The sequence below is a fragment of the Odontesthes bonariensis genome, chromosome 15 (assembly GCF_027942865.1).
Source record: "Odontesthes bonariensis isolate fOdoBon6 chromosome 15, fOdoBon6.hap1, whole genome shotgun sequence".
NCBI classification, from domain to species: Eukaryota; Metazoa; Chordata; class Actinopteri; order Atheriniformes; family Atherinopsidae; genus Odontesthes; species Odontesthes bonariensis.
In genome coordinates this window covers 178,878-205,455 of record NC_134520.1, presented here as the reverse complement: position 1 = coordinate 205,455, position 26,578 = coordinate 178,878, and the positions used below count along the sequence as shown (strand labels likewise).

Sequence of the window (26,578 nt, the reverse complement as noted above, 5' to 3'; positions counted from 1 at the left end):
TACAAAATGTAACCTCAGTTCTCTGAAAGTAACCTTTAACTTTCTTCCCAAATTAAAGCTTAACTTAGTTAAACTATGGCCACTAAAAGTAATCTTGCCCACCCTGAGCTAACTAGTTTTGCTAACTAGTGCAGAGGTGAAAGGCTTGATCAGTCACATGCCATCCTGGTGCTTGGAGTCCCAGAAGATTAAGAGATAACTACTGTGGACAACAAGGGAAGAGATAAAAGCCTTGGGCAAGGTAAGAGTAAGAGGCAAAATGTTTGCCAAGAAGCAAACCTTGAACATGTTATGCAAAAGTCGTGAAGAAATTGACTATACCAAAATGGACAATAGTCATTGCAGGGCCAGAAACAAACTTGGAACTATTCACTAAGAAATTTGACAAATTTCTACTGGATAAGGGAAAAACAATGGATGACATTGAAAGACTATATGCTCATACAACTTCCTGGAACAGCAATCCTCAGTCAAGCATTCGTGTGTTAAGTGATGTTTTGCAACCTAAGCCAAATGAAAGCGGTTCCTACAGGCATTGTAGAACCTTCTCTGGAGTCCGCCCTACTCCACCTAGTGAAGACAATTTGAACAGCTGGCTAGAACAAGCAAAGTTCAGGATTGAAGAGTATGAATGCTCAGACAAAGAGAAACTAAGAAGGATTGTTGAGAGTCTCAAAGGACCAGCTTTGGAGATAATTCAAGCAATACGCACATCTAATCCCATAACAAGCCTTATCATATAGGGACTGGAGAGTACTTTTGGAACCTCAGAATCCAGAGAAGAACTATATCTCACATTCGGAGCCATGCACCAAAGACGAGGTGAGTGTTTGTCAGACTTCTTGCTCAGATTGAAAGAATGCTGAACAAAGTAGTGCAAAAAGGAGGCCTGTCAGTCAGTGAAGCCAACAAAGCAAGGCTAAAACAACTTATCAAAGGTGCAACTGAATCAGACCTCTTGCTTCTTCAGATAAATCTGAGAGAAAGGCGAAGTGATCTCCCAGTATTTCTGAGCCTACTAAAAGAGATTTGCGAAGAAGAGGAACGTGAAGCGGCAAGACAAAAGTTAAAAAAACAAGCACAACGGTATGTGCGTACAGTGCAGGTAGGAGGTGAAACAGACTCGGAAGGCTGTCAGCAACCTTATTTTCAGACTGAAGTTCAAGAGCTGAAAGCAAAACTCAACGAGCTAAACAAACAGTCGCAGTCTACGGAGTCAAGTTACAAGAACCAGTCCAGAGAACAGAGAAAAAGAAATCAGACACAAGCAATGAAGTGCAGCAATTAAGAAAATAAGTCAAAGCGTTAAAAACCCAGTTAAGTGTGATGTCAGTGAAGTCAAAACAAAATGCAAAAGAGAAAGGCCACTATCCTAAATTCAAAGCAGATTTCAGGCCAAAGTCCACTACATCTAAGTCAAAGACTAGTAAAGAGGCAGACTACTTCGGTTACAGGTGTGGAGAGAATGCCCACATTGCAGCCAAATCCACAGCCCCTGAAAACACTCGAAAGGTAATCAGAAAGCTCATTTGTCATTTGTCTCATTTGTCTCGAGTCAGTACTGCAAATGTCCCAGTCCAAAGTGCAGACATACCGGAAGGTCTTATTGGTCCATCATCCATAGCTCCTATCAAAGTCAATGACATCCCATGCAATGGTCTTGTGGAGTCTGGGTCAACAGTAACAATAATTTTTGAAGATTGGATCAAAGCCAATATACCAACAGACCCGATACATCCCATTTCCAGTCTATCTATCTGGGGTCTATCAGCAGAGTCATATCCTTATTGTGGGTATGTAGTGGTAAAGATGGAGTTTCCAGAGGATGTAGTAGGTGTTAAAGGGCCAATTAACTTCCTCGCTCTCCTCTGTTCCAAGCCACCACAAGGTCATGAAACCCCTGTAGTTGTTTGTACAAACGCTTTCCTGTTCCGTCGCCTTTTTCAGCTGTGTAAAGAGAGTGGTAGTGAGTAAAAAGTCAGTTCCATGAGAGTTCCATGAGAGTACAAGCCAATGACCAATTACAAACTCAGCCCCCAAAGTCACATGTAGCAGACAAACCCATAGGGCAAGTGAAATGGCAAGGTCCAGGGCCACTTACTATTGCTCCCGGTGAAAAGTTTTATGCCGCTTGTAAAGTAGAGCAGAAGGCTACTAAGCCCCAAGATGTTGTCTTAATTGAGGCATCAGCCATGCCCCAGCTCCCATCTGGCGTGTTAGTACAGCCAGGTGTTCTTACTGAGAGTGATGTAGATGAGAACAGTTTACAGTCCTATTGCATAATGAGTCAGAGAAACCTACCTCTATATAAGTCGGCACCATTATTGCTGAGATGTATGCAGTAGACGTAGTCACAAACCCTAAAGCTCTAGAGTCGAAGACTAGTACTTTAGTACCCAGAACTCTTTGATTTTGGTGATTCACCTGTCTACAAAGAGTGGAAGAAAAGGATACAACAAAAGCTAGCTGACAGGTGATATGTCTTTTCTCTCAATGAATGGGATGTGGGTTTAGCTAAAGATTCAATTCAATTCAATTCATTTTTATCTATATAGCGCCAAATACAACAAATGTCATCTCAAGGCACTTAGATAATAAAGTCCAATTCAAGCCAATTGGAATTCAATTAATTGTAATCATAATTATTCATAAAATAATCCAATTCGTTCATATAGAGCCAATTCAAAAACAATTTCCTAGCTAAGGAAACCAACAGATTGCACTGAAACTTTTTTTTTTTTGGTACAATCTCCCGTCCTGAGCGTGCCTGAGGCGACTGTGGAGAGAAACGACTCCCTTTTAATAGGAAGAAAGGAATATCTGTTGGAACAGGGAAACACGAGTTAATGACCACAATAATGTCACATATACATAAAGAGAGTAAAGTGAGGAAAGGTGTGACAGATGAGGCCCCCCAGCAGTCTGGGCCTATAGCAGCTTAACTATGGGATGTTTCAGGGTCACCTGAGCCATCCCTAACTATAAGCTTTATCAGAAAGGAAAGTTTTTAGCCTGGTCTTAAAAGTGGAAAGGGTGTCTGCTTCCCGGACATTTACTGGCAGCTTATTCCACAAGAGAGGTTCCTGATAACTGAAGGCTCTGCCTCCCATTCTACTTTTAGAAACTCTGGGAACCTCAAGTAAACCTGCAGTTTGGGAACGAAGTGCTCTGTTAGGAAAATATCTTACAATGAGATCTTTAAGATATGATGGAGCTCGGTCATTAAGAGCTTTATATGTGAGGAGAAGAATCTGAAATTCTATTCTGAATTTAACAGGGAGCCAATGAAGAGAAGCTAAAACTGGAGAAATATGATATCTGCTGTTAGTTCTCGTCAAAACTCTGGCTGCAGCATTTTGGATCAACTGAAGGCTTTTCAGAGAATATGTGGGACAGCCCAATAATAAAGAATTACAGTAGTCCAATCCTGAAGGAACAAATGCATGGAGCAGTTTTTCTGCATCACTCTGAGACAAGATGTTCCTGATTTTAACAATATTACGAAGATGAAAGAAGGCAGTCCTAGAAACCTTTTTATATGCGAGTCAAATGATAAGTTCTGGTCAAAAATAACTCCAAGGTTCCTCACTGTAGAACTAGAAGCCAAGGAAATACCATCTAGAGTAACTATATAGCTAGACAATTTCTTCCTGAAGCGCTCAGGTCCAAAGATAACGACTTCAGTTTGTCTGAATTTAGAAGCAGACAGTTCTGAGTCATCCAGGTCTTCATGTCTTTAAGACATGCTTGTAGTCTGACCAACCTATTGGGTTCATCTGGTTTCATAGATAAGTACAGCTGAGTATCATCAGCATAGCAATGGAACTTTATGCCATGCTGTCTAATAATGTTACCTAATGGAAGCATGTATAAAGTGAAAAGAATCGGTCCAAGCACAGAACCCTGAGGAACTCCATGACTTACTCTGGTGTGTGAGGAAGATTCTTCATTTACAAGAACAAACTGAAATCTATCAGATAAATATGACTTAAACCAGCCTAATGCAGTTCCTTTAATCCCAATAACATGTTCAAGTCTCTGTAATAAGATACTGTGATCGACCGTATCAAATACAGCACTGAGATCCAACAGGACAAGCACAGACACAAGTCCGCTATCAGAGGCTAAGAGGAGATCATTGGTAACTTTCAGCAGTGCAGTTTCTGTGCTATGATGCACTCTGAATCCAGACTGAAACTCTTCAAACAGATTATTTCTGTGGAAATGATCACAAAGCTGAGCTGCAACTATTTTTTCAAGAACTTTAGACATAAAAGGGAGATTGGATATAGGTCTATAATGAGCTAACACTTCTGAGTCAAGAGTAGGTTTTTTAAGTAAAGGTTTAATTACAGCAACCTTAAAAGGCTGAGGTACATATCCTGTCAACAAAGACAGATTGATCAAATCCAATATGGAAGTGTCAATTAATGGGAAAACCTCCTTGAACAGTCTGGTTGGGATTGGGTCTAAAACACAAGTTGATGGTTTATTATTTTATTATTAATCCTCTTCGTCCCTGATGGGACATAAGGCTTCGACGATCTGCCTCCATCTGGACCCGTCTTGAGCAGCATGCTGTGCCTCGCCCCAGGTTAGATTCATCTCCTTTAGCTCAGCTGTCACCGTAGGCCGCCAGGTGTTCTTGGGCCGGCCTTGCTTCCTCTTCCCAGGTGGAGTCCATCGTAGTGCGATCTTGGGGATGCTGTCTTGGTCCATCCTGAGAACATGCCCAAGCCATTGGAATCGGCGGCGTTTGATCTGTAGCACCACACTGTTGCACTTGGTTTTCTTGTATAGATGTGCATTGGATATTTTCTCAGGCCAGAAGATTCGACAGAGTTTCCTGAGGCAACCATTGTGGAAGTCTTCGACTTTTTTCATGTCGTTTGATGTTACTCGCCAGCACTCCGAGCCGTACAACAATACAGATTTTACATTACTGTTGTAAAGTCTGACCTTTGTTCTTAAGCTGTATTGCTTGGACTCCCAGATTGTGTGTAGCCTAGCAAAAGCACCCTGTGCCTTACCGAGTCTTGGTCTAATGTCCTTTTGTGCAGAATTGTCCTTACTGACGAGACTTCCCAGATAGGTAAAGTCCTCCACATAATCGAGAGCGTGCCCATTCACTGTGATTGGTGCGTCTGGAGTGGCATTAATGCACATCACTTGGGTTTTGGACGTATTGATGTTCAGCCCTACCTGTTGGGCGAATTTGTTCAGTCTGTCAGTTTTCTCCTGCAGATGGGTGTGCTTTGATGCAAGGACAGCAAGATCATCGGCAAAGTCTAGATCTTCCAGTTGCGAGAACAAAGTCCACTGAATACCCCTGGGTCTGTCAGTTGTATTCCGCATGACCCAGTCTATGGCAATCAGGAAGAGAATGGGTGAAATAGTGCACCCTTGCCGCACACCTGACTCCACAGTGAACCATGTAGATGGCTCACCACTAACAATGACGCTGCATTCAAAGTGACGGTAGAACGTCCCTATGAGAGTGACCAGTTTCGGAGGAACTCCATAGGCCCTAACGATCTTCCATAGGGTGTCACGATGTAGGCTGTCAAAGGCTTTGCGGAAGTCAATGAAGTTGATGTGCAGGGGAGTGTTCCCTTCCTCTCCTGAACCCTGCTTGTTCCTGCCGTAGCTCCTGATCAATAGCGGATTCGATTCTTGCGAGTAAAATTCTACAGAAGACCTCAGATGGTACTGATAGCAGCGTGATGCCCCTCCAGTTGTCACAATTTTGGAGGTTTCCTTTCTTGGGGAGTTTGACAATCAGGCCCTTGTCCCAGTCTTGAGGTATTACTTCCTTCTCCCAGATGTCTTTAAAGAGATCAGTAAGCACATTGACGGAGGTGTTAAAGTCAGCTTTAAGCATCTCTGCATGAACAGAGTCTATGCCGGCGGCCTTCCCATTCTTCAAGGCTTTGATGGCAAGTTTGACCTCTTTCTTACTTGGGGGGGTGGTCTCGATGTCAAGGACACGTTCTGCTGATGAGGGGTTTGCAGGATCATCTGGCTCAGGGCAGTTGAGTACCTCACGGAAATGCTCAACCCATCTCAAGATCTGGTCACTCTCAGTGGTTTATTTGTTTATTTAAAAGGATCCCCATTAGCTGACGCCAAAACGACAGCTAGTCTTCCTGGGGTCCAGACAAAACATACAAAGCACAAAAACAGCAATACCGAAAGTATACATTAAAATACAAACAATAAAATAATGAAAAACAACATGCGCTTCATTTATGCCCTAACATAACCTTGCTATATTACATCATCAAGATGAGAACAAATATATTTTTAGTGTCTTTTTAAAGACAATTTTCCCTTTGATTTCACGAACCACCACTGGAAGATTATTCCATAGCACAGCTGACCGATAGAAAACAGTCCTCTTCATGGATTCAGACTTAGGCAGTTGTAAAGTGATCTGTCCACTACTTGCCCCTCTAGTATAATGTGAGTGTGTATTTGAGCAATAAATTATGTTATCATGAAGAAATTTAGGAGTGTGAGTATTTATAATTCTGTGAAAGTATATTAATATATTAGCCGATAGTCTATGCTTGACCATCTGCCAAGCAAGACGTTCATGCATCACTGCAACACTAGTTCTTGATGAACAACCAAGAACCAGTCTTGCAGCCTTGTTTTGAGCCACCTGTAGTTTACTAAGAAGACAATTTGATGCAGCAGACCATACAACTGAACAGTAATCTAAATGACATAAAACCAATGTACGAACAACACGACTAAACAACTGTGAATTGACGAATGGAGCACATTTACGCGTTATGGCAACAGCTCTGCCCATTTTGGCAACCACTTTATTGATGTGATCAGACCATGACAATGTGCAATCAAGCCAAAGTCCGAGAAGCTTCACCCTTTTTACTTGCTGTATAGTCTTACCATTTACTTGTATATTCAATTTAGGATTATGTGATAATCTATACTTGGAACCAAATATTATACTCGTTGTTTTTAATATATTTAAAATAAGTTTATTAGTTTTGATCCAGTTATATAATTTGCTGATCTCACAAGACAGAACCTGATTAAGTTCTGAATATGTAGGGGCTGCATAATAAAGAGTAGAATCATCAGCAAACATAGTCAATGCAGCCTTGCTGAGTACATATGGCATATCATTAGTAAAGATTGAATATAAAAGAGGTCCGAGGCAGCTTCCTTGAGGAACCCCAAGGAAGCTGCCTCGGACTTCTAACCCTAACCCAGTGGTGAGGATGTTGCCTTGTTTATCTTTGACAGGGGCCGGCTGGCTGGTGTACTTGCCCGTGAGTTGCTTGGTGATCTTGTAAATTGTGCTCAACTCGCCCCGTGCAGCTGCACACTCAGCTTTCTCTGCTAGATCCTCAACAAAGGCCCTTTTGTTGCTCCTTGCACTCTTCTTTACCTCTCTGTCCTTTTCCTTGTAGGCTTTCTGGACCTGCTCATGGAGCCTGGGTGATTTTGTGCTAAGCATCTTGGCTTTCAGCTGTTTTCTTTCTTCAATTCTTTGCCAGGTGCCAGGTGTTAGCCATTCTTTGTTCCCTCTCTTTCTATAGCTCAAGACTTTGGTGGCTGCCCCTACGTAAGACTTTTTGATGTTCTCCCACTTGTCTTGGGTGTCCAAGTCTTCGTCTACAGGTTTAGCGAGAGCACTGAAGCGGTTCTTCAGTTCCAGGCAGAACTCTTTGTTGGTCTTGGGGCATCTTAGTTTGGCTACGTCAAGATGTTTCCTATGTTGACTCCGCTTTTGCGCTTTCCTTAATTTCAGCTTGATAATGGCTGTTAAAAGGTAGTGGTCGCTGTTCACATCGGATCCACGATGAACTCGAACATCTTGGAGAGACCTGCGCCACTTTCCGTTGAGCAAGATGTGATCGATCTGGTTGATGGTGGAACCGTCAGGTGACTTCCATGTGAGTTTATGGATAGTTTTGTGTGGAAAGATGGTGCCACCAATGACGTAGTTGTTGGTCATGCAGAAGTCAACAAGTCGCTCACCATTGTCGTTCATCACACCGTACCCGTGCTTCCCCATAGCTCTCTCACAGTCTGTGTTATCAGCTCCCACCTTGGCATTGATGTCACCCATGATCACTAGCATGTCATGCTGGGGAACTGTCTGCTGTAGCTCTTCATACCACTGGTCTTTTTCCTCCTCCTTTGCTTCATTGGTTGGTGCATAGCACTGAATGATGGTGAGCTTACAGTGCATGGAGTTGAAGCGGGCTCTGATCAGCCTGTCGCCGAGGGGTTCCCAGTCCAGCAAGGTGTTGGCCTTCTCCTTTGAGACTATGAGTGCCACGCCGCGTGTGTGTTGATCGGAGTGCCCAGAGTGCAGGATAACTGTGCCATCGCTCCTCACCTGGCGTCCAGAGCCGGTCCATCGGCATTCACTTATTCCCAGGATGTCCAGCCTGCATCTTCTCATTTCACTCGTGACCTGAGTTTTGGATGTGTTGAACATGGTACGGACATTCCATGCACCCAGGCGGATCGTAGTTTTGGGTCCCAGTAGGCTACCCATCGCGCTCCTGACTTCCTGTTGGAGGCTTTCATCAGGGGCGGTCATACTGCCAATAGGTTGGCTGGAGTCTACTGTGAGATCCATAATAGTAGTATAGTTCGTAGAAGTTTCCGTAACGGTAGTCTTTTTACGGGGTGGGGTTGTTGGCCCCACGCCCAACCCCCAACCTGGAGGACCAGGTGCTGTTTTTTGTCTGGACTCTACCTGGAATACCTGCCCGACATGGTTGAACCTACTAGGGGCAGAGCCCCCGCCGGTATAGCTATCCGGGTCACAGAGACACGCAAGGTTCCCCACCACGACAAGGTAGCAGCACAAGGGGAACTTGAAGTTGATGGTTTAGAAGAGACTATTGCTGTTAGTTCAGAGAGATCAACTGGACAGAAGCCGTCTAAATACAAATCAGGTTCTAAAGATACTTCTAAAGCTGCTGTACTTGATGATACATCACTGATAATAGTGGGAAGGATTCCATTAATCTTCTCTCTAATAGAAACAATTTTATTAATAAAGAAGCTCATGAAATCATCACTGCTGAGAGTAAAAGGAATACCTGGCTCAGCAAAGCTCGGACTCTTTGTCAGCCTGGCTACAGTGCTGAAGAGAAACCTGGGATTATTCTTATTCTCTTCTATCAATGATGAATAATAAGCAGTTCTAGCTTTATGAAGGGCTTTCTTATCCATCCATCCATCCATCCATCCATCCATCATCTTCCGCTAGTCCGGGGATCGGGTCGCGGGGGCAGCAGCTTGAGCAAAGAGACCCAGACGTCCCTGTCCCCGGCCACTTCCTCCAGCTCTTCTGGGGGGACCCCAAGGCGTTCCCAGGCCAGCCGAGAGACATAGTCTCTCCAACGTGGCCTCCTCCCAGTGGGACGGGCCCGGAACACCTCACTGGGGAGGCGTCCAGGAGGCATCCTAACCAGATGCCCGAGCCACCTCATCTGACTCCTCTCGATGCGGAGGAGCAGCGGTTCTACTCCGAGCCCCTCCCGGATAACCGAGCTTCTCACCCTATCTCTAAGGGAGAGCCCAGACACCCTGCGGAGGAAACTCATTTCGGCCGCTTGTATTCGCGATCTCGTTCTTTCGGTCACTACTTTCTTATATGTTATTAAACTATCTTTCCAGACTAACTGAGACTCTTCTAAATTAGAGGAACGCCACTGTCTCTCCAGCTTTCTTGCAGTCTGCTTTAAAGCACGCAGCTGTGAATTATACCAAGGAGCCAGCCTCTTCTGACTGATTACCTTCCTTTTCAGAGGGGCAACATTGTCCAGTGCTGTACGCATTGAAACTATAGTGCTGTCAACAAGAGAGTCAAGTGTTGCTGGAGTAAAGTTTAGGTAGTCATCCTCTGTCATATCTGCACATGGCAGTGAAGAAAAGGATGATGGAATTAATTCTTTAAATCTGGTTACGGCATCCTCTGATAGACACCTTCTATATGTAAATTTCTTCTCAGAAACTGTATAGTCAAGTAATGTAAACTCAAAGGTTATCAAAAAATGGTCAGATAAGACAGAGTTATGAGGGAACACTGTTAACTGTTCACTCTCAATGCCATAAGTCAGCACAAGATCAAGGGTGTGATTAAGGCAGTGAGTCGGTCTGTGAACACTCTGAGAAAATCCAATAGAGTCTAATATAGAATTAAAGTTCATATTCAGGCTATCATTTACAACATCTACATGAATATTAAAGTCACCCACTACAATGACTTTATCTGTACTCAGCACTAAGGGGCTGGTTACATGGAAACGTTTTTCACTGTAACCGATATTTTTGCTTATCGTTTGGCTGTCGCGGCCACATGGAGCCGGCGTTCCCAGTACCCCAAAACGATATTTTTGGAGAATGGGTTCCAGAGTGGGAAGAACTAGGAACGCCGCCATCGCGTTTTCATCGTTACAGCCAGAACGGATTTGTTTACATCTGCGTCACGGCCACATGGCCAACGCCAGTGACGTATACACATACGTCAGTGACCAGAACAAAAAGCGGCTTCGCGCGCAACATCCATTCAAAATTCGGAAGAAGAAGACAACACAACAAGGACAGACAGCGATCATCATGGACCCCACAACATTGATAGTAACACTGCTGCAGACACTGCTAACTACAGCGGCGTTGTTGAAGGGACAACGTGAGCTTCACGCTGGTAGAAGTAGGGGCGTACACGCATGCGCATCGTTTCTTCTATTGTTCTGGTGTAACCGGTGGGGGTGGCTTACAGCGCACCTAGAGGTGTGTGGCGTGTGTACTGCATCGTTTTCAGCAAGCGTTGCGTTTCCATTAGGACTGATATTTTTACAGACGCTTTCCTGTGTGGTCGCAATAATTTTCGTACCCGTTTTCAAAAAAACCCTCGTTTCATTTTTGTGTAGCTGTAGCCTAACTGGGATAAAAACTCTGAGAATTCAGACAGAAACTCAGAATAAGGGCCAGGTGGACGATACACAACAACAAACACAAGAGGTTTCTGTGATTTCCACTTTGCGTGGGAAAAACTGAGAATCAGAGATTCAAAAGAGCTCAAACTAATCTTGGGTCTGGGACTGATGAGTAACCCTGATCTGAAGATAGCTGCCACTCCTCCTCCTCTGGCTGTGGTTCCAGGAACGTGAAAATTTAAACAGTCAGAGGGAGTTGCTTCATTAATGCTAACATGATGCTAACATGATCCTCCTGCTGCAGCCAGGTTTCTGTAAGACAAAATATATCAATATGATGATCACAAATCAACTCATTCACTAACAGAGACTTGGAGAGGAGAGATCTGATATTCAGCAAACCACATTTAATAGTTTGATGTTTTTGTTCAGTTAAAGTTTTTGTTTTAATAATTTCTTTTTGCACAAGAGGATTTGCTCCTTTTGTGTTAATCGATTGGGTGGGTAGCAGCAGGTGGGAAGCTGCAGAGAAGTGTGTAAGACTACAACTCTGCATCCTGGTCTGAGCCCTGGGTTGTCATGTTTTAGGGTGGCAAATAAATTCGTCCATATTTCTAGAAATGAGAGCCGCTCCTTCCAAAGTGGGATGGATGCCGTCTCTCCTCATCAGACCAGGTTTTCTCCAGAAAGATTGCCAGTTATCTCTGTAGCCCACGTTGTTTGCTGGACACCATCTAGACCAGGGGTGGCCAACCGGTCAGAGACTAAGAGCCGCATTTTTTACTGTGTTACCACAAAGAGCCACATTATTTTTGAAAAGTGACCGAATTCTCTCCGTTCCATCCGTCTGTTCTTGACTCGCTCTCGTCTCGGTCACGTGACACATCAACGCTGATATTAAACCCTTGAACCAAGCAAAAATGAGTCAAAAAGCAGACGTGTTTGGAAAGCTTCTTCCCAGTGAAGAGACGGAAGAAGAGGCTGTGACCACTAAGAAAAAGAAAGCTGCATTTTGAAGGCATGTTTAAGCGTTACCATAGCAACCAGAGAGCGTTAGGAGGCAGAGAGGATGTTACGTCAGGAGGACGCTGCTAATAAAGTTACATAAGAGTCCACAGTGGATTCAAGTTTATTATTATATTACTAAATACCACAGAGTCTGTGTTAGTTGTATTATTTTATTTTGTAGTATTTATCTGCCACACCTGAAAGGCCGGTCCGTGAAACTATTGTCTGACATTAAACCGGTCCATGGAGCAAAAACGGTAGGAGACCGCTGCCGTATTGAACTCAAACAAAGCGAACACGCACATAAAAAAAACACAAACACAAATTTTGATATGAACGCAAGAGCTGCATGTGGTTCGGGAGCCGCGGGTTGGCCACCCATGATCTAGACAACCAGCGATTGTAGGACGACATGCGACTAAACATGTCATCACTGGTCAGATTTGGCAGGGGTCCAGAGAAAACTACGGAGTCCGACATTGTTTTGGCAAAATTACACACCGATGCAACATTAATTTTAGTGACCTCCGATTGGCGTAACTGGGTGTCATTAACGCCGACGTGAATAACTATTTTACCGTATTTATGTTTATCCTTAGCCAGCAGTTTTAAATAGGATTCTACGTCAGAGCCAACAGACCTAAAGTCCATCCGCTCGTTCCTTTGGTTTCTCTGGGTAATATCGCAGATTCATTGCAAACTACTCAAGCACTGTCCGTCCCTTAACCGAGCTCACTAAAGGTTACCCACCTACTCAAAAAAAAAAAAAACCTCAAACCAAGGATCCAACAAAGACTTACCTCAAACCTTCCGAACCATTCAAAGAGCGATAGGACCAATCCTGTCAACAAGCATTCAAAAAGATCAATCAGACTGTCTGACCAATGTCCCTCTGTTAGCGTTTGCAGATTCCACCAAGCCTTATGTCCTGCACGTAGATGCGAGCATGAATGGTTTAGGTGCCGTGCTCAACCAAGTACACCCTGAGGGCCTCAAGCCCGTTGCCTTCACTAGCCGAAAACTCAGTATACCAATGACACTGAACAATGGACAGATGTTCCACAGTCTGCCATAAAAGCTATCTGTAAAAGGAATTCACTAATTCAGTTCAGTTTTATTTAAATTCAAATTCAAATCATCTCAAGGCACTTAAATAATATAGTCCAATTCAAGCCAATTGGAGTTCAATTCATTGTAATCATTATCCAATCAAATCCAATTAATTAATTTCAAAATAATCCAATTCATTCATATAGAGCCAATTCAAAAACAATTTCCTGTCCAAAGAAACCAACAGATTGCACTGAAACATCTCCTCAGTCCAATCTTCAGTCAGAATCTTTAGGATCAGAATCATAGGATTCTACGTTGCCTGCTCTGGCCCCTGGAATGCTTTTGAATTTAGGCCGCTGGTGTCTCTAATGCCACGTTTCTGACTATAGAGCTGCCAGTTACCAGGGTTTTGTCCTCAGCGGGTGTGTCGCTGAGTGGGGAAAATCTGTTTGAAACGTGGACAGGTTGATGGTTGAACCACAGGCTTGTCTTTAGAGCTATGCCTCTTCCTGACAGTCACCCAGCCACGTTGTAATCCTGGCTGCTCGGGTTCTTCTAGGGGGCAGCTAATGGAGCTAGCTACGCTAGGTGGCTCCACACTCGCTAAAGGGACCTGGCTCGCTATAGGTTGATTTTCAACGGTGCAGAACCGAGCTTCCAATTCAGATACCCTCGCCTCCAAAACTACATTTGTTACATGTAGCATTATCGCTAAAGGAGGCAGAGGAGTACCTAAACATCTGACACACGGAGCAGGAGATGGAGGGAGAGAACTGGTAGCCATGCTAAGCTAGAGAACCAGACACACCGCTAAAAAATGAGAATAAAGACTAAAGATCTTGTCAGGTGTGGTGAGGATGGAGGACACGGATGCAGATTTTTCAAAACGTAAAGGGTGATTTATTAACAAAAAAACAAAGTACCAACACAAAGCGCGACTAAAGATCTTGTCAGGTGTGGTGAGGATGGAGGACACGGATGCAGATTTTTCAAAACGTAAAGGGTGATTTGTTAACAAAAAAACAAAGTACCAACACAAAGCGCAGCTTAGCCGGATTCAAAAAACTCAACTGTGGAAAAATAAACAAAGAACTAAGCATGGCATGGAATAAATACTTAACTTGGGAAGGGTCGAGGAACATGGAACAAACAGGAATCATACATGGAAGCCAAACAGGTCAGGTAGATAGACAAGGAACCAACAAACAGACAGGGGAGACAAGAGACTAAATAGAGGGCTGGGAGTGATTGGAGAGTGAGTGCAGCTGGAGACAATGGACAGGTGAGGGGAATGAACTAATTACCTGAGTGAGGGAAGTGAAGGGAAAAATCATGGCAAAACTAAAAACCAAGACATGAACTGAACACAAAAACGTTACTTAAAACATGATATTAAAAAACACAAGTCCATGGGCGTGACAGATCTGTAGGAGTGTGTTAGAAGAGAACGGTAAGCTATAGAGTTAAATATGCAAAAATGTGTAAATTATAGATCAAAAAATAAAGTGATTATTAATAGTCCAAGAGGAGGAAGAAATTCTACAGTACACAAACCCGGTAACAGGAAGGGATGCAATACTACCGCAAAGCAAAGCATCCGATCAACTTGGAGCCCCTCTATCAGCGATTCCGGAAGCTTATGCTTTTCCAGTTAGCCTAAAAGCAACCATGTTAAACTGAACAACTACTTTTCCCATCTAACAATCATCCACCTGACGTGATTTTACTGAATCATGAGAGCTCAAAACTTGAACTAAAGGACAAAATACTCTACAGAAAAGGATTAATACCTAGCTACTTGGGTTGGGTGCTACATTTGTTTAATGGACTCTACGAGCCTCTCAAATAATACTTATGCAGCATTTACACAAAGACTAATGACAATCAGACTGGGGATTTGCCACAGATCTGGGTTGTTTGTTTGTTGTCTGCTATGGGACATCAAGGACTGTTTGTGTAACCTACTGGTCTACTAACAGCATATTAATGAACTTTATGAATTGTGGATTTAGGAGTGTTACACTTTAAAACATTACCCTTACATGCATACTCGTACTTAATCAATTCTGCTGTGGTAACCCATTAAAACCATAATTGCTTGTCTTCTGTGGGTCTGTTTGTGTGTTATGTCTATCTGCAGGGCCTGCAGAAACCTTGTCCAGAGGAAATCCAACATGCCAGAAATGCCATTTTCAGTCCATCCATGTTTGGTTCCTCCCTAGAGGAAGTGATGGTGCTTCAGAAGGAGCGATATCCAGACCACCAGCTGCCCTGGGTCCAGACCCGTCTCTCTGAGGAGGTTCTGGGTCTCAATGGAGACCAAACAGAAGGCATCTTCAGGTGAGTGAGAAAGGAAAGGCAAGGCTGGAAAAGCAACTGTTAATGGAATAGGATAGACTGCATAATGTGACTACTGGAATCAAAGACAAGACTAAGAAAACTGAAGACAGAAAACAATTTTCCAGCTGCTGTAAAGATGTTGAAAGTTGGGATAAATATTCAAAGGTTAAGAGGGTGAATGAGAAACACACTGAAAATTAAATTAATTTAAATTAAATTGTATTTAAATAGCTCCAAATTACAACAAATGTCATCAAGAAATTTCAAAGACTCAATCCAATTCAAGCCAATTAGAATCCAATTAATTGTAATCCAATAATAATCAAATCAAAAATTCATTCAATTCCAAATTAGTCCAAATCATAAATACAAAGTCAATCAAAAAAAAAAGTAGCCAAGCTAAAGAAACCAACAGATTGCACCAAAGCACCAAATTCTCTTCAGTCCAATTACCCTGTCCTGGGTGTGCATAAAATAACTGTGGAAAAGTGCTTTGTAAAGCTCAGTTGAGGTTGAAAGGTGTTATAGAAGTCTGGAGCATTATTAATTTTTATTCTACCCTGGAGAACTATGAAACCAGCATGCCGCAAGTTTTCTTATATGACAAACACAAACCAACTCCTTCACTGTCAAATCAAATCAAGTTTTAATGTCACGTCAGCCATACACTGTCACACATACGGCACAATAAATACATTTTTACTTATAAGGCAGTGTTTTTAAACCTTTTTTTAACCTGGCACATTTTTTACATTGAAAAAATCCTGCAGCACAACACGAACAAAAAATGTTACAAAATGACTGATAATAGGCTAATACAGCATACGTAATAAGGCAAGTAAAAGCAAAGCAAGCTTATTTGTAGAGCGCAATTCAAAGTGCTTTACAGCTACATAAAATCACAAGAAGGCAAATAAAATGATTCCATAAAACATGAAAAAATAATCATTAATTAATTAAATTAAAAGCGAAGAGTGCAGATAAAATACTTCCAGGTGTCATATGCACAGCTAAACAGAACTGTTTTCAGCCTGGATTTAAACATTGTCAGAGTTGAGGCCTGTCTCACATCTTCTGGAAGACTGTTCCAGATTTTAGGGGCATAAAACTGAAACGCAGCCTCAGCTTGTTTAGTCCTGACTCTGGGCACCAGCAGGAGACCCCTCCCTGAGGCAGGAGACCCCTCCCTGGGGCAGGAGACCCCTCCCTGAGGCAGGAGACCCCTCCCTGAGGTTCTCAGAGCCCGAGTTGGTTCATATGGCTCTAACATGTCAGAGATGTACTTTGGCGCTTGACAATGAAGAGACTTGTACACAAGCAGAGCTGTTTTAAAGTCTATTCTCTGAGCGACAGGAAGCCAGTGCAGAGACCTGAGCACTGGACTAATATGGTCGTATTTCCTGGTTCTAGTCAGGACTCGAGCAGCAGCGTTCTGGATGTACTGCAGCTGTCTTACAGCCCGTTTAGAGCAACTCTCACCTCTGGTAGTAATCTTGTGATGTCAGAGACAGTGGCACTTGGATAGCTGCATGTAACCATTCTCTTTATGTTTATATTAGATATGGCTCCGTCTCCAAGCACAAGAGTATCTTTGACCTTGACACTCGGCACAGTTTCTCTATCCATCTGCTGCTTTGTACCGTCTCTCTGTCTGTTACACTCAGTCACATTTGGCTCTGACAGGAAAAAATCTGTTAACTTTATTCTGGGTGATGTTACATGTTCTCCGTTGATACCAACAGTTTGACGTTTCTTCGGCTTAGCACCAAGTCCATTATAAGTGTCTTTACAGAGTCTTGGAAAAGACACAGTATCATTTAGCTTTAAGTTGGAACTAGCAATTTTTTCACCCTTTCCTTTGGAAGTAAATGTGGACTTCTTACCACTGGATTCCATTGGGAGTGTTTCATGAAGTCCCATTTCAGTTTCTGAGGCAAAAATCCTTTCTTGTAGCGCACAAATTTCTTGTTGATATATCCGACAGCTTTCACAGGCAGACATTGTTTGGATTATCCCTTCAGGCATGTTTGCAAGGATTGTAGTCGCTGGCTCGTCAGATAAGTTGTAAATAGAATAAAAAATTATTCAAAAAGTCTTGGTTCACTTAAAATAAAAAGAATAAAATGATATACTGTCACGTTGGGGTGAGATGCGTGGCGTGGAGGGAGGACACGGATGCAGATTCCAAAAAACAAAACTTGGTTTATTTCCAAAAATACAACACAAGGCGCGGCTGGCCCGGATTACAAAGGTAAAAACTATGAAAAACAAAAATTGACTATGACTATGAAAAAACTCAAAAGAACAAACCTGACTTGATAAACTTTACTTGAATAACGGTGACTAACATGAGGGACTGTGACGGGTCTATCATGGGTGACGGGGAGGATCTGGCAATGGTGCATGGGAAACCTGGAAACTAAATACTGAGGGAGTGATTGGTGAGTGAGTGCAGCTGAGGGGAAAAACACAGGTGACATGAGTGAAGCTGATAGCTGGGGAATATGGAAAAACAAAAGACTAGACCTTGAACTTGAAAACTAAGACATGGGATTAACCTAAAACATGGCAAAACTAAACACTAAACAGGAACTAAAACCATGACAAAAACTCAGACATGACATACTAGACTTGTGGAAAGAAGTAAAATGATTTAAAAGTGAATAAAGCAGTAAGCAGCAGGAGGAGGCAGACACATCAATAACAATTTTGTCTTGCAATCTGTGAATACTCACTCAGTGTGAAACCTGGGCCTTTTAACATTAAAACAAAGCTGATATCTTGGAAAAAACTGAAAAAAGGCACACATGAAGCTCTTCCTCAAAGGTTTTTGGGCTGCAAGGTGGTGTGGTGGTTACCACTGTTGCCTCACAGTAAGAGGGTTCCAGGTTTTATTCCCAGCCGGGGCCTTTTTGTGTGGAGTTTGCATGTTCTCCCTGTGTATGCATGGGTTCTCTCCAGGTTTTGGCTTCCTCCCAACCAAAAATATGCATGTTGGGTTAATTGGTGAGAGATAAAGGGAGAGGCTGAAAGAAGAAGAATCTGTTTTTAGTTTTTATTGCAGTCTTGCTTTTTTATTGCATAGATATGTTGTGGAAAATGGGATCATTGGGCCTCATGCAAGAACCGTTCGTACGCACAGATTTGTTCTTAAGTCGTGCGTATGAGTGATTTAAGAGAATTTGCGCATTCACCAATCTTTTCGTATTTTACGTTTTCTTTCCGGTACGAACAGAATTTACGAGTGATCCAGACCTGTCGTAGGAGTTTCGTAAAATAGTCCGCTGTTATTCCAATCAAGTTTGCATGCAAGTTTGATTGCAAGTTTGATTGTATATTTAATTACTTTGAAGCAAACATAAATAAATATATACATTATCCTCCCCATAATGATGCTGACATTATTCTGTTTGACTTTAATTATGCACTAATTGAAGGTTAATTTGACTCTGTATATAACAAGGTCAATGGGAAGTGTAACCAGCGGCTGACTTGCTATTTTCGGATGCCTTAGCATGTGCTCCGAGACTGTGTAGACAGACAAATAGCTGACATCACGATTTAGATTATCAAGGACTGTGCTGCTGCAAATATGCAGCTTACTAGAGCCACAACTCCCGAGAGAAACACGCCGATCAAACCCAATTCCACCACACGTCCAGGTCCTCACCACCCTTGGATTTTTGGCCACTGGAACCTTTCAGAGGGAGATTGGAGACAGATCGGGGGTGTCCCAGTCCTCTGTGAGTCGTGCGCTCCCAGAGGTAGTGATTTTTGGCAGTTCCAATGAAGACTCTCTGTCCGATGCTTGCTCCTTGGCTCAGTATGTCAAGCCGGTTATTACAAATTTAGGGGTCAAGATGGATGCTGGTCTTAAGCTGGAAGCTCACATTAGAGCTGTTGTAAAATCCAGCTTTTTTCACTTAAGGCAGCTAGCCAAAGTAAAACCCATTCTTTCTAGACAGCACTTTGAAACAGCAATCCATGCATTTGTGACCACACGGCTGGATTACTGTAAAAATCCTTTTATTTGCCTTTAAAGCTCTTAATGGCCTTGCCCCTCCCTACCTGTCTGAGCTGTTACATTCTTACACACCCTCCCGTTCCCTCAGGTCAGCTGACCAGTTGTTTCTGCATGGATTGCTGTTTCAAAGTGCTGTCTAGAAAGAATGGGTTTTACTTTGGCTAGCTGCCTGATTCTGATTCTGATTCTGATTCTGATTTCTGAGGGTCCCGAAGACAAAGCGCAAGCTCAGAGGGGACCGTGCTTTTTCTGTGGCAGCTCCTAAGCTATGGAATGACCTTCCTTTGGACATAAGACAGGCCTCTTCACTTGCTGTTTTTAAATCCCTTCTTAAGACCCATCTTTTTTCTTTGGCCTTTGGCACAATCTGAGATGTTTGACTTTGTTTTATTGTGTTTATATTTTAATTACTTTAGTACTGCTTTTATGCTTGACCCTTCTATTTTATGATTGTATTGTATTTTATGATTGTGTATAGCACTTTGGTCCTGTGGGTGTATCAAGTGCTTTATAAATAAAGTTGGTATGGTATGGTATGGTATGGTATCGTATTGGTCATCAAAGCTCTTATCAGTTTATCACCCATGGTACATCACATTCCCACACACCCCTGTCCAACAAGTACAAATTAAGAGGGACTTTCATGCCGTGGCTGGACTGCCAAACATTATCGGAGCAATAGACTGCACACATATACGCATCAAAGCATCCGTGCCGTTGTTTTCATGTATCAACACTCAACACTCATCTGTTCTTGCTCTCGGTGAAGGAGGACGCATTTTCTCTGTCTACCTACCCTCCCTTTTTTTCCCTGCTTCAGCGTGTCTGAGTTTTGTCTTTTGGAGCCTCTCTTTACATATTGTACGAATTCAAGAATTATGGATCTGGTCAGCTGGTCTCTCAACGCAACTGATCAAATTTTTTCTAATGCAAAATTGGGAGAAGGAGAACCCTCATGCCCTGGCGGTACATTCTTCGCTGGATACTCAATGGACTCCTGGGGGAAGTGGAGGATTGTGTGTTTGTTGATGTTGTCAGTCGAGGATGTTGAAGATTTATACAGATTTGGATTTATGATTACTGGTTTCCTGCTGTTTGGAGTTGGAGGATACCTGGCATATCAAAAAATTAAGAAAACGTGGGCAGCATTTGAGGGGGTCGGCAGAGCAATCAACACTCAGACTGAGTGAGCAGAATTGGAAGCTGGATGCGAACCTTGCACAGGTTCGCAGGCTGGCTGAGGTTCCTGGACTCAGAAGAGAAATGGAATAAATCTGGGAGAAAGCTGATCGCTCGAACCGGGAGGAAAGGTCCTGGAATTTGGCTGTACATTCCACAATTTGGCTGTTTGGATTCGCCATTGAGACGCACCAGCAAAGACTTCAAGGCAGGCGGAAAAATTAAGAGTCTGCCTGACCCAAACAATTTTGTTATCTCAATCTGGCTCCCCTGTGCTGGCCTTGGCTGCCAGCTGCAACTTCTCCTGGTTGTTATGTAAACAAGACACTCTGCCCTATGTGCCCCCCTAATTTTACTTTATTTACTTTGTATATTGATCTTATTTGTAAAGCACTTTGAGCTATATTTTGTGTATGAAAGGGGATATATAAATAAATTATCATTGGGGCCTGCCATAGCAGTGCCTCCATGCAAATGCATGGCAAGGCACCTATTACTATTCCGTTGGCAAAAGTCTATGGGATTTAACATTGAAAACGTGTCTCTTTATAGGCTATATTTATTCTTCCGTCCACATTAATGCGGGCCCTATGGGTCCGCACATCCCAACAATATATATATCAAAATGACCGGCTCGATGAGTTTTCGCGGGCTATTACTTTTATTGAAGATTGGAGTTACCATGGCGACGTAATAAGCAAAAAACAGCCCCCCAAAGCCCCCCAAGGAATAAACAGGGGGATGACCTGGAAAATTCATAAAAAACCCAGCAGTTACTGTGTCATCATGCATTAACCTAGAAACGCCATTCAAATGTCAGTTTGTAGACACGTCCGTGCTGTGTTCAGAAGTGAAGACGCCATGTCGATATCTGCTGCGGATTTCCCACAGCATGCCTCCAAGCGACACAAAGTTTTGGCCAAAATCTGAAAAATTTGAATTTTTAGAGCACAACTGCCATTTCATTAGAGTGTGGGAAGAGCAAGAGTTCTGACCTCAGATTAATTTTTGAATCGCCCTCACGCCTACAAATATCGCTCCAATACCATTATGTACTGTCATAATATAGGCACGCATGTTGGGATTCATAAAATGTTTTCATATTTCATCTAGGGCTGACCGTTTTTTCTCAGAGCCCCTCAGAGCAAAGTGATGTCGGGACTCAAAGACCTCAAATCCCCATTTTAATTCATCCAATTCTCAGAATCTCAGCAGCTCCTGCAGCCCTTCTTTCTCTCATCCGTGCTTTCACTGTGAATGTGCTACAGATCTGAAACGCGGGAATTTTGAAGTCCAAAGGCGTCCCTCGCTCATTCTACGAGAATTTTTTCCGTAGCTCTTACGGTTTCCGAATGGGAAGCATCTGTTCGTAGAGGTTTTTTTGGCTCTGAGAAGCCTGAGTCTCATATAATTAGTGTAGCAGCAGCTGGGGCAGCTTAACTGTCAGTTAAATGAGGGAGATTAATTACCATAGAAACAAGGCTATTAGTGGCCCAGCCAGTCCTTTGAAGTTTCAACAGCACAATTAACCACTTTAAAGGGACAATTCGCCTCTTTAAAGGGACAGTTCGCCGCTTTAAAGGGACAGTTCGCCTCTTTAAAGGGACAGTTGGCCGCTTTAAAGGGCCAGTTCGCCTCTTTAAAGGGACAGTTCGCCTCTTTAAAGGGACAGTTGGCCGCTTTAAAGGGCCAGTTCGCCTCTTTAAAGGGACAGTTCGCCTCTTTAAAGGGACAGTTGGCCGCTTTAAAGGGACAGTTGGCCGCTTTGATGCCGTTTAGGCTTGAATGCTTCTTCTTTAGGCCTTGCGAACCATTCCTGAGCAGCCGTGATTGGTTGAGCGATACGCACACTTTGGCAGGCCCCTTCTAAATTTCTTCAGAAATTTTCTAGTTATTATTATTATTATATTATGTGCTCCCTCCCCTTCCTGAAGACTCCTGTGGAAACTGTTTAGGCTGGTTGATAAACTTTTCATCGCATTATCAAGGACAATGGCCTCTGAGACAGTGCTTCATGGACTTACTTGCACACACTCACACGCACACACACATGCTCAATGATTAACATACGCAATTCCCACACCTCCTCACCAGTCCCAATGCTTGATGTTGTGCGTATGTGTTGCTTTTTCTTTTTTGTGCTGAGGTTTTTTTGCAATCTCAAACTGTATCCTGGTAAAGGTAAAGTGTGAAATATGATTTTTCTCCTCCTCTCACCTAATGTGGTATTTATCCTATCTGGCAGCGCTTATCACTGAGCTGCATGGCCACGGTCACCCGTCTCCCTTGTTTGTTTTTTATGTTGTCTGTCTGGATGGGTGTACTGGAACTTACTTTTCGTTATGCTATACTTGTATATGTGTAATGACAATAAATTTGACGTTGGCATTTTCCAGATGTTGCCAGATTTGCACTTTTGAATGGAATCCATTTATTCTGTCTGTGCATGTGAGCAGGTTTTCACTTCGACCTTGCATCCCTGTGTTCAGTTCATTCGGATGCTGAAATATAGCTGCCATGTATGCAAGCTTTTCACAACATTCTTCACTTACAACAGCTTTGTGTCATCGCACCTCTTATCCATCAAAAATACTTTTAGTCCCTCTCACAGCTCATACACACAGTTTAATGTGACAATCATGCGATCTCTGTATGGCTACATATGGCAATGTTTGGCTATGAGTTCAGCTACTAAGTAGCTAGCTCTGAGAGCTCTTTTAGATAGATAGATAGATAGATAGATAGATAGATAGATAGATGGATACTTTATTAATCCCGAGGGAAATTTAAGGATCCAGTAGCTTATACAGAATACACAATACACTGATTACGAATCAGAATACAAAAAACAACACAAGTCCAACACAACACACAACCACAGACAACACAGCATACTAACATCACAGATCACAGTTCACATACACAAAACAAGGAATGAACAAAAACTGTACCAGAAGAGGAGTGGGATGCTTGTGTTGAATGTGCGGATAGTGCAAAAACAAAAACAAAAACAAAGTGTGTCCATGATAAAGTGTGAGCAGTGCAAATGGGAGAGTGCATTATGATAGTCTGTGCAAATGGCTAATATAGCAAGTAAGGAGGGTGTGTTGGATGATTCACACAGTGAAGTCCATCTCGCTTCTCCTCTCCTTGCGTGTGGCGTTGAACAGCTGAATGGCCCTGGGGACAAAGGACTTCCTCAGCCTGTCCGATGAGCATACCAGTGACCGGAGTCTGTCACTGAAAATACTCCTCTGACTGTCCAAAGTTCTGTGCAGTGAGTGGTGAACATTGTCCAGGATGGTAAGCAGCCTGCTCAGTGTACCTTCTCTCCGCCACTGTGATGAGGCTGTCCAGCTCAGTGCCTGCAACAGGTCCTGCCTTTCTCACCAGCCTGTCCAGTCGCCCCGCGTCCCTCTTCTTTATGCTGCCTCCCCAGCACACCACAGCATAAAAGAGGACACTGGCAACAACAGACTGGTAGAACACCCTTGAGATTTTGTGCAGTTACCTGTTTCTCAGTGTGTTCACACATGCGAACATAATGGTCCGTGTTCCTGTTTCGAAGTGATAACCTGCTCACCACAAACGATATGTAGAGGGACGTAGCTTCATCTGGCTCTGCGTTCTCCATCTTTCTCCAATGCCTGAGTTTGTTGTTGTCGTTGGTGGTGAAGAGGTCAACAGGAAGTGGCTCTATTAGCAATAGTTGAAATGGGTACAGCGCCACCTATCATACGTATGACACGCTTTGTGCCAATGATTCGATTCATTCACCGCCATATGTCCAAGGAGAATTACCCTTGCTCAAATAAGGAGCATAACCCAACTATAGCTATAATCGAATTAATCTCATCATGTAGACCCATTGACTGTTTGATAGCTTTTCCCCACAAACCAACCAACGGAATTGATGCAGTCGGATTCCCTCGGTCAAAGTAAATTCAAATGACGGATTACTTTAGCTGTATTGCCCTCAGCTCGCTGCTTTTGCTTTCTTTCGAGCACTACTCATACTTGGCTTTTCATCTGAGTTAGAATTTCGTCAAGGGCCCAGTTTAGAGTCTGCAATTTTCCAACACGGTTATACGTCTTGTCACCGCTACCTGTTGCATGCATAAATTAACTCGACTATCTTTAATGAACAAGGTCATTATAGTGCCACCCACTGACATGGAAGAGTAATTCCTTGCTCAGCCAGACGCTATTACAGGCACAGACACTCAACAATGGCAAATTATTTGCAGCAACTCAATAATAATGTTTTGGATTGATTAAGTGAAATTTGGACAATTTTCCATGGTACATCTGACGATCTTTTACATCACATTGTTGTTGAAACCACAAAGTGGTTGAAAATTGTGGATATAAGGTACAGGACAATAAAACTATAAATAGGTGTAATGAAAATAAAACAACAGTGTATGTTTGTGTTTTAGGGGTAAGAAAGATTCTTGATTGACACAATAACTAGAAACCAGGACATATTACAGTGAAGAAGAGAAGTTGGTAGAAGGGATTTGGGGCTGAAATGTAACTGACCTGTGACCTTTGACTTCCAGGGTACCAGGAGACATAGATGAAGTCAATGCTCTGAAGCTACAAGTGGATCAATGGAAAATCCCCACAGGACTAGAAGACCCACACATCCCAGGTACACATACACAAACTCTACAAAGTTCCCGACTAAGTGGGAACACTCCCTTTAATACTTTTTATTGCCAGGCACTCTGGGTCCAACGAGAGGGCCCCCTACTTGGTCTCCTCTGACACCAGACAAAACAGCACATGAAACAGTCAGCAAACATGACTTCTAACTGCCAGGCAGGACACACATGCCTATGCCTGCACAGGAAGACAAAACTCGCTGATGAAGTAGGGGGCGGTGTTATGTATGTTATTTAATAAGTGAAACAGTGAGATAAAAGTGTGAAAATAAAAACCTACATATAGCAGCGTGTGTCATGGTCAACAGTTTCTTTACTACGTAAGACTATTTTGTTGTGAACGTGTTGTTCCATTAGTACCAATGACCAATTGTCTTGGTGCATATTGGATCCAAGGACCAATTCATGATTCCAAGGTCCACCTCTGTGCAAAACCACCATGATGGAAATTTTGTCTTCTGCCCTTGTCGGCAAGTCCAAGCCAAATCAGACAGGCAGCCGTTATAACTATTAAAGCAGCTTTACTTTACTGAAGTTCAGGCACAGAGAGTTGCAACTGATCCCTCTTTGTGGCTCAGTTTTTTTCAGTCCATCTGGACCGAGTTGTTAAAATAGTAAAAATGCTAGTGTTGTATTTTTTGAATAGGTACTTACATCACACACCCAAATATATGCTCTAAATATTCATGATTGCACTTGGTTGTGGTATTGTGGTTGTGTCCTGAGTTCCAGGCGGGGCTGAGCAGGTATCCAGGAAGTCCAGTGCCGAGTCTGGACTGCTCCTGCCAGCACACCTGCTCCTTGTCTGCGCTCATTAGTGCTGGCCTCTTAAGGACCTGCAGAAGCTCCATACTTCACCAGTGTCTGTTGGTAATCAGGCTCCCTAGTGTTATCGCTGTGATACTAGTGAAACTGTCCTATGATTCATTATGCATTTACCTTTGTTTCTCAGTGCAATCTTGCCTCTTCCGAGATCCTAGGATATCTCCGTCAACCTCGTCACTTTCAAATCAAATCAAATTTATTTATAGCACATTTCATGTACAAAACAATTCAAAGTGCTTTACATAAAATAAAAGCATTGCAGCAGGGAGTGGAAGAAGCATTAAAAAATACACGAAAGAATATAAAGAGAAGCAAATAAAATAATTTAAATGAATTTAAAAACAAGCAACAGTCCAGATAAATTCAAAGATATCGTGCAGATTTCATGCATAGACACATGAGAACAGAAATGTTTTTAACCTGGATTTAAAAATGTCTCCATTTGGTGAAAGTTTAATCTCCACTGGCAGTTTGTTCCACTTGTTTGCAGCATAACAGCTAAATGCTGCTTCTCCATGTTTAGTCTGGACTCTGGACTGGACCAGCTG

General features: G+C 42.8%; 1 protein-coding gene across 1 annotated transcript in view; it reads left to right on the top strand.

Moving 5' to 3' along the window:
• arhgap39 (Rho GTPase activating protein 39) overlaps positions 1-26,578 on the top strand; it is a 169,048-nt gene that overhangs the window by 121,991 nt on the left and 20,479 nt on the right. The window contains exons 8-9 of the mRNA XM_075484569.1: positions 15,136-15,335; positions 25,101-25,192. Of these exons, the coding sequence (XP_075340684.1) occupies positions 15,136-15,335; positions 25,101-25,192 (292 nt within the window). The remainder of the gene's footprint in view (positions 1-15,135; positions 15,336-25,100; positions 25,193-26,578) is intronic.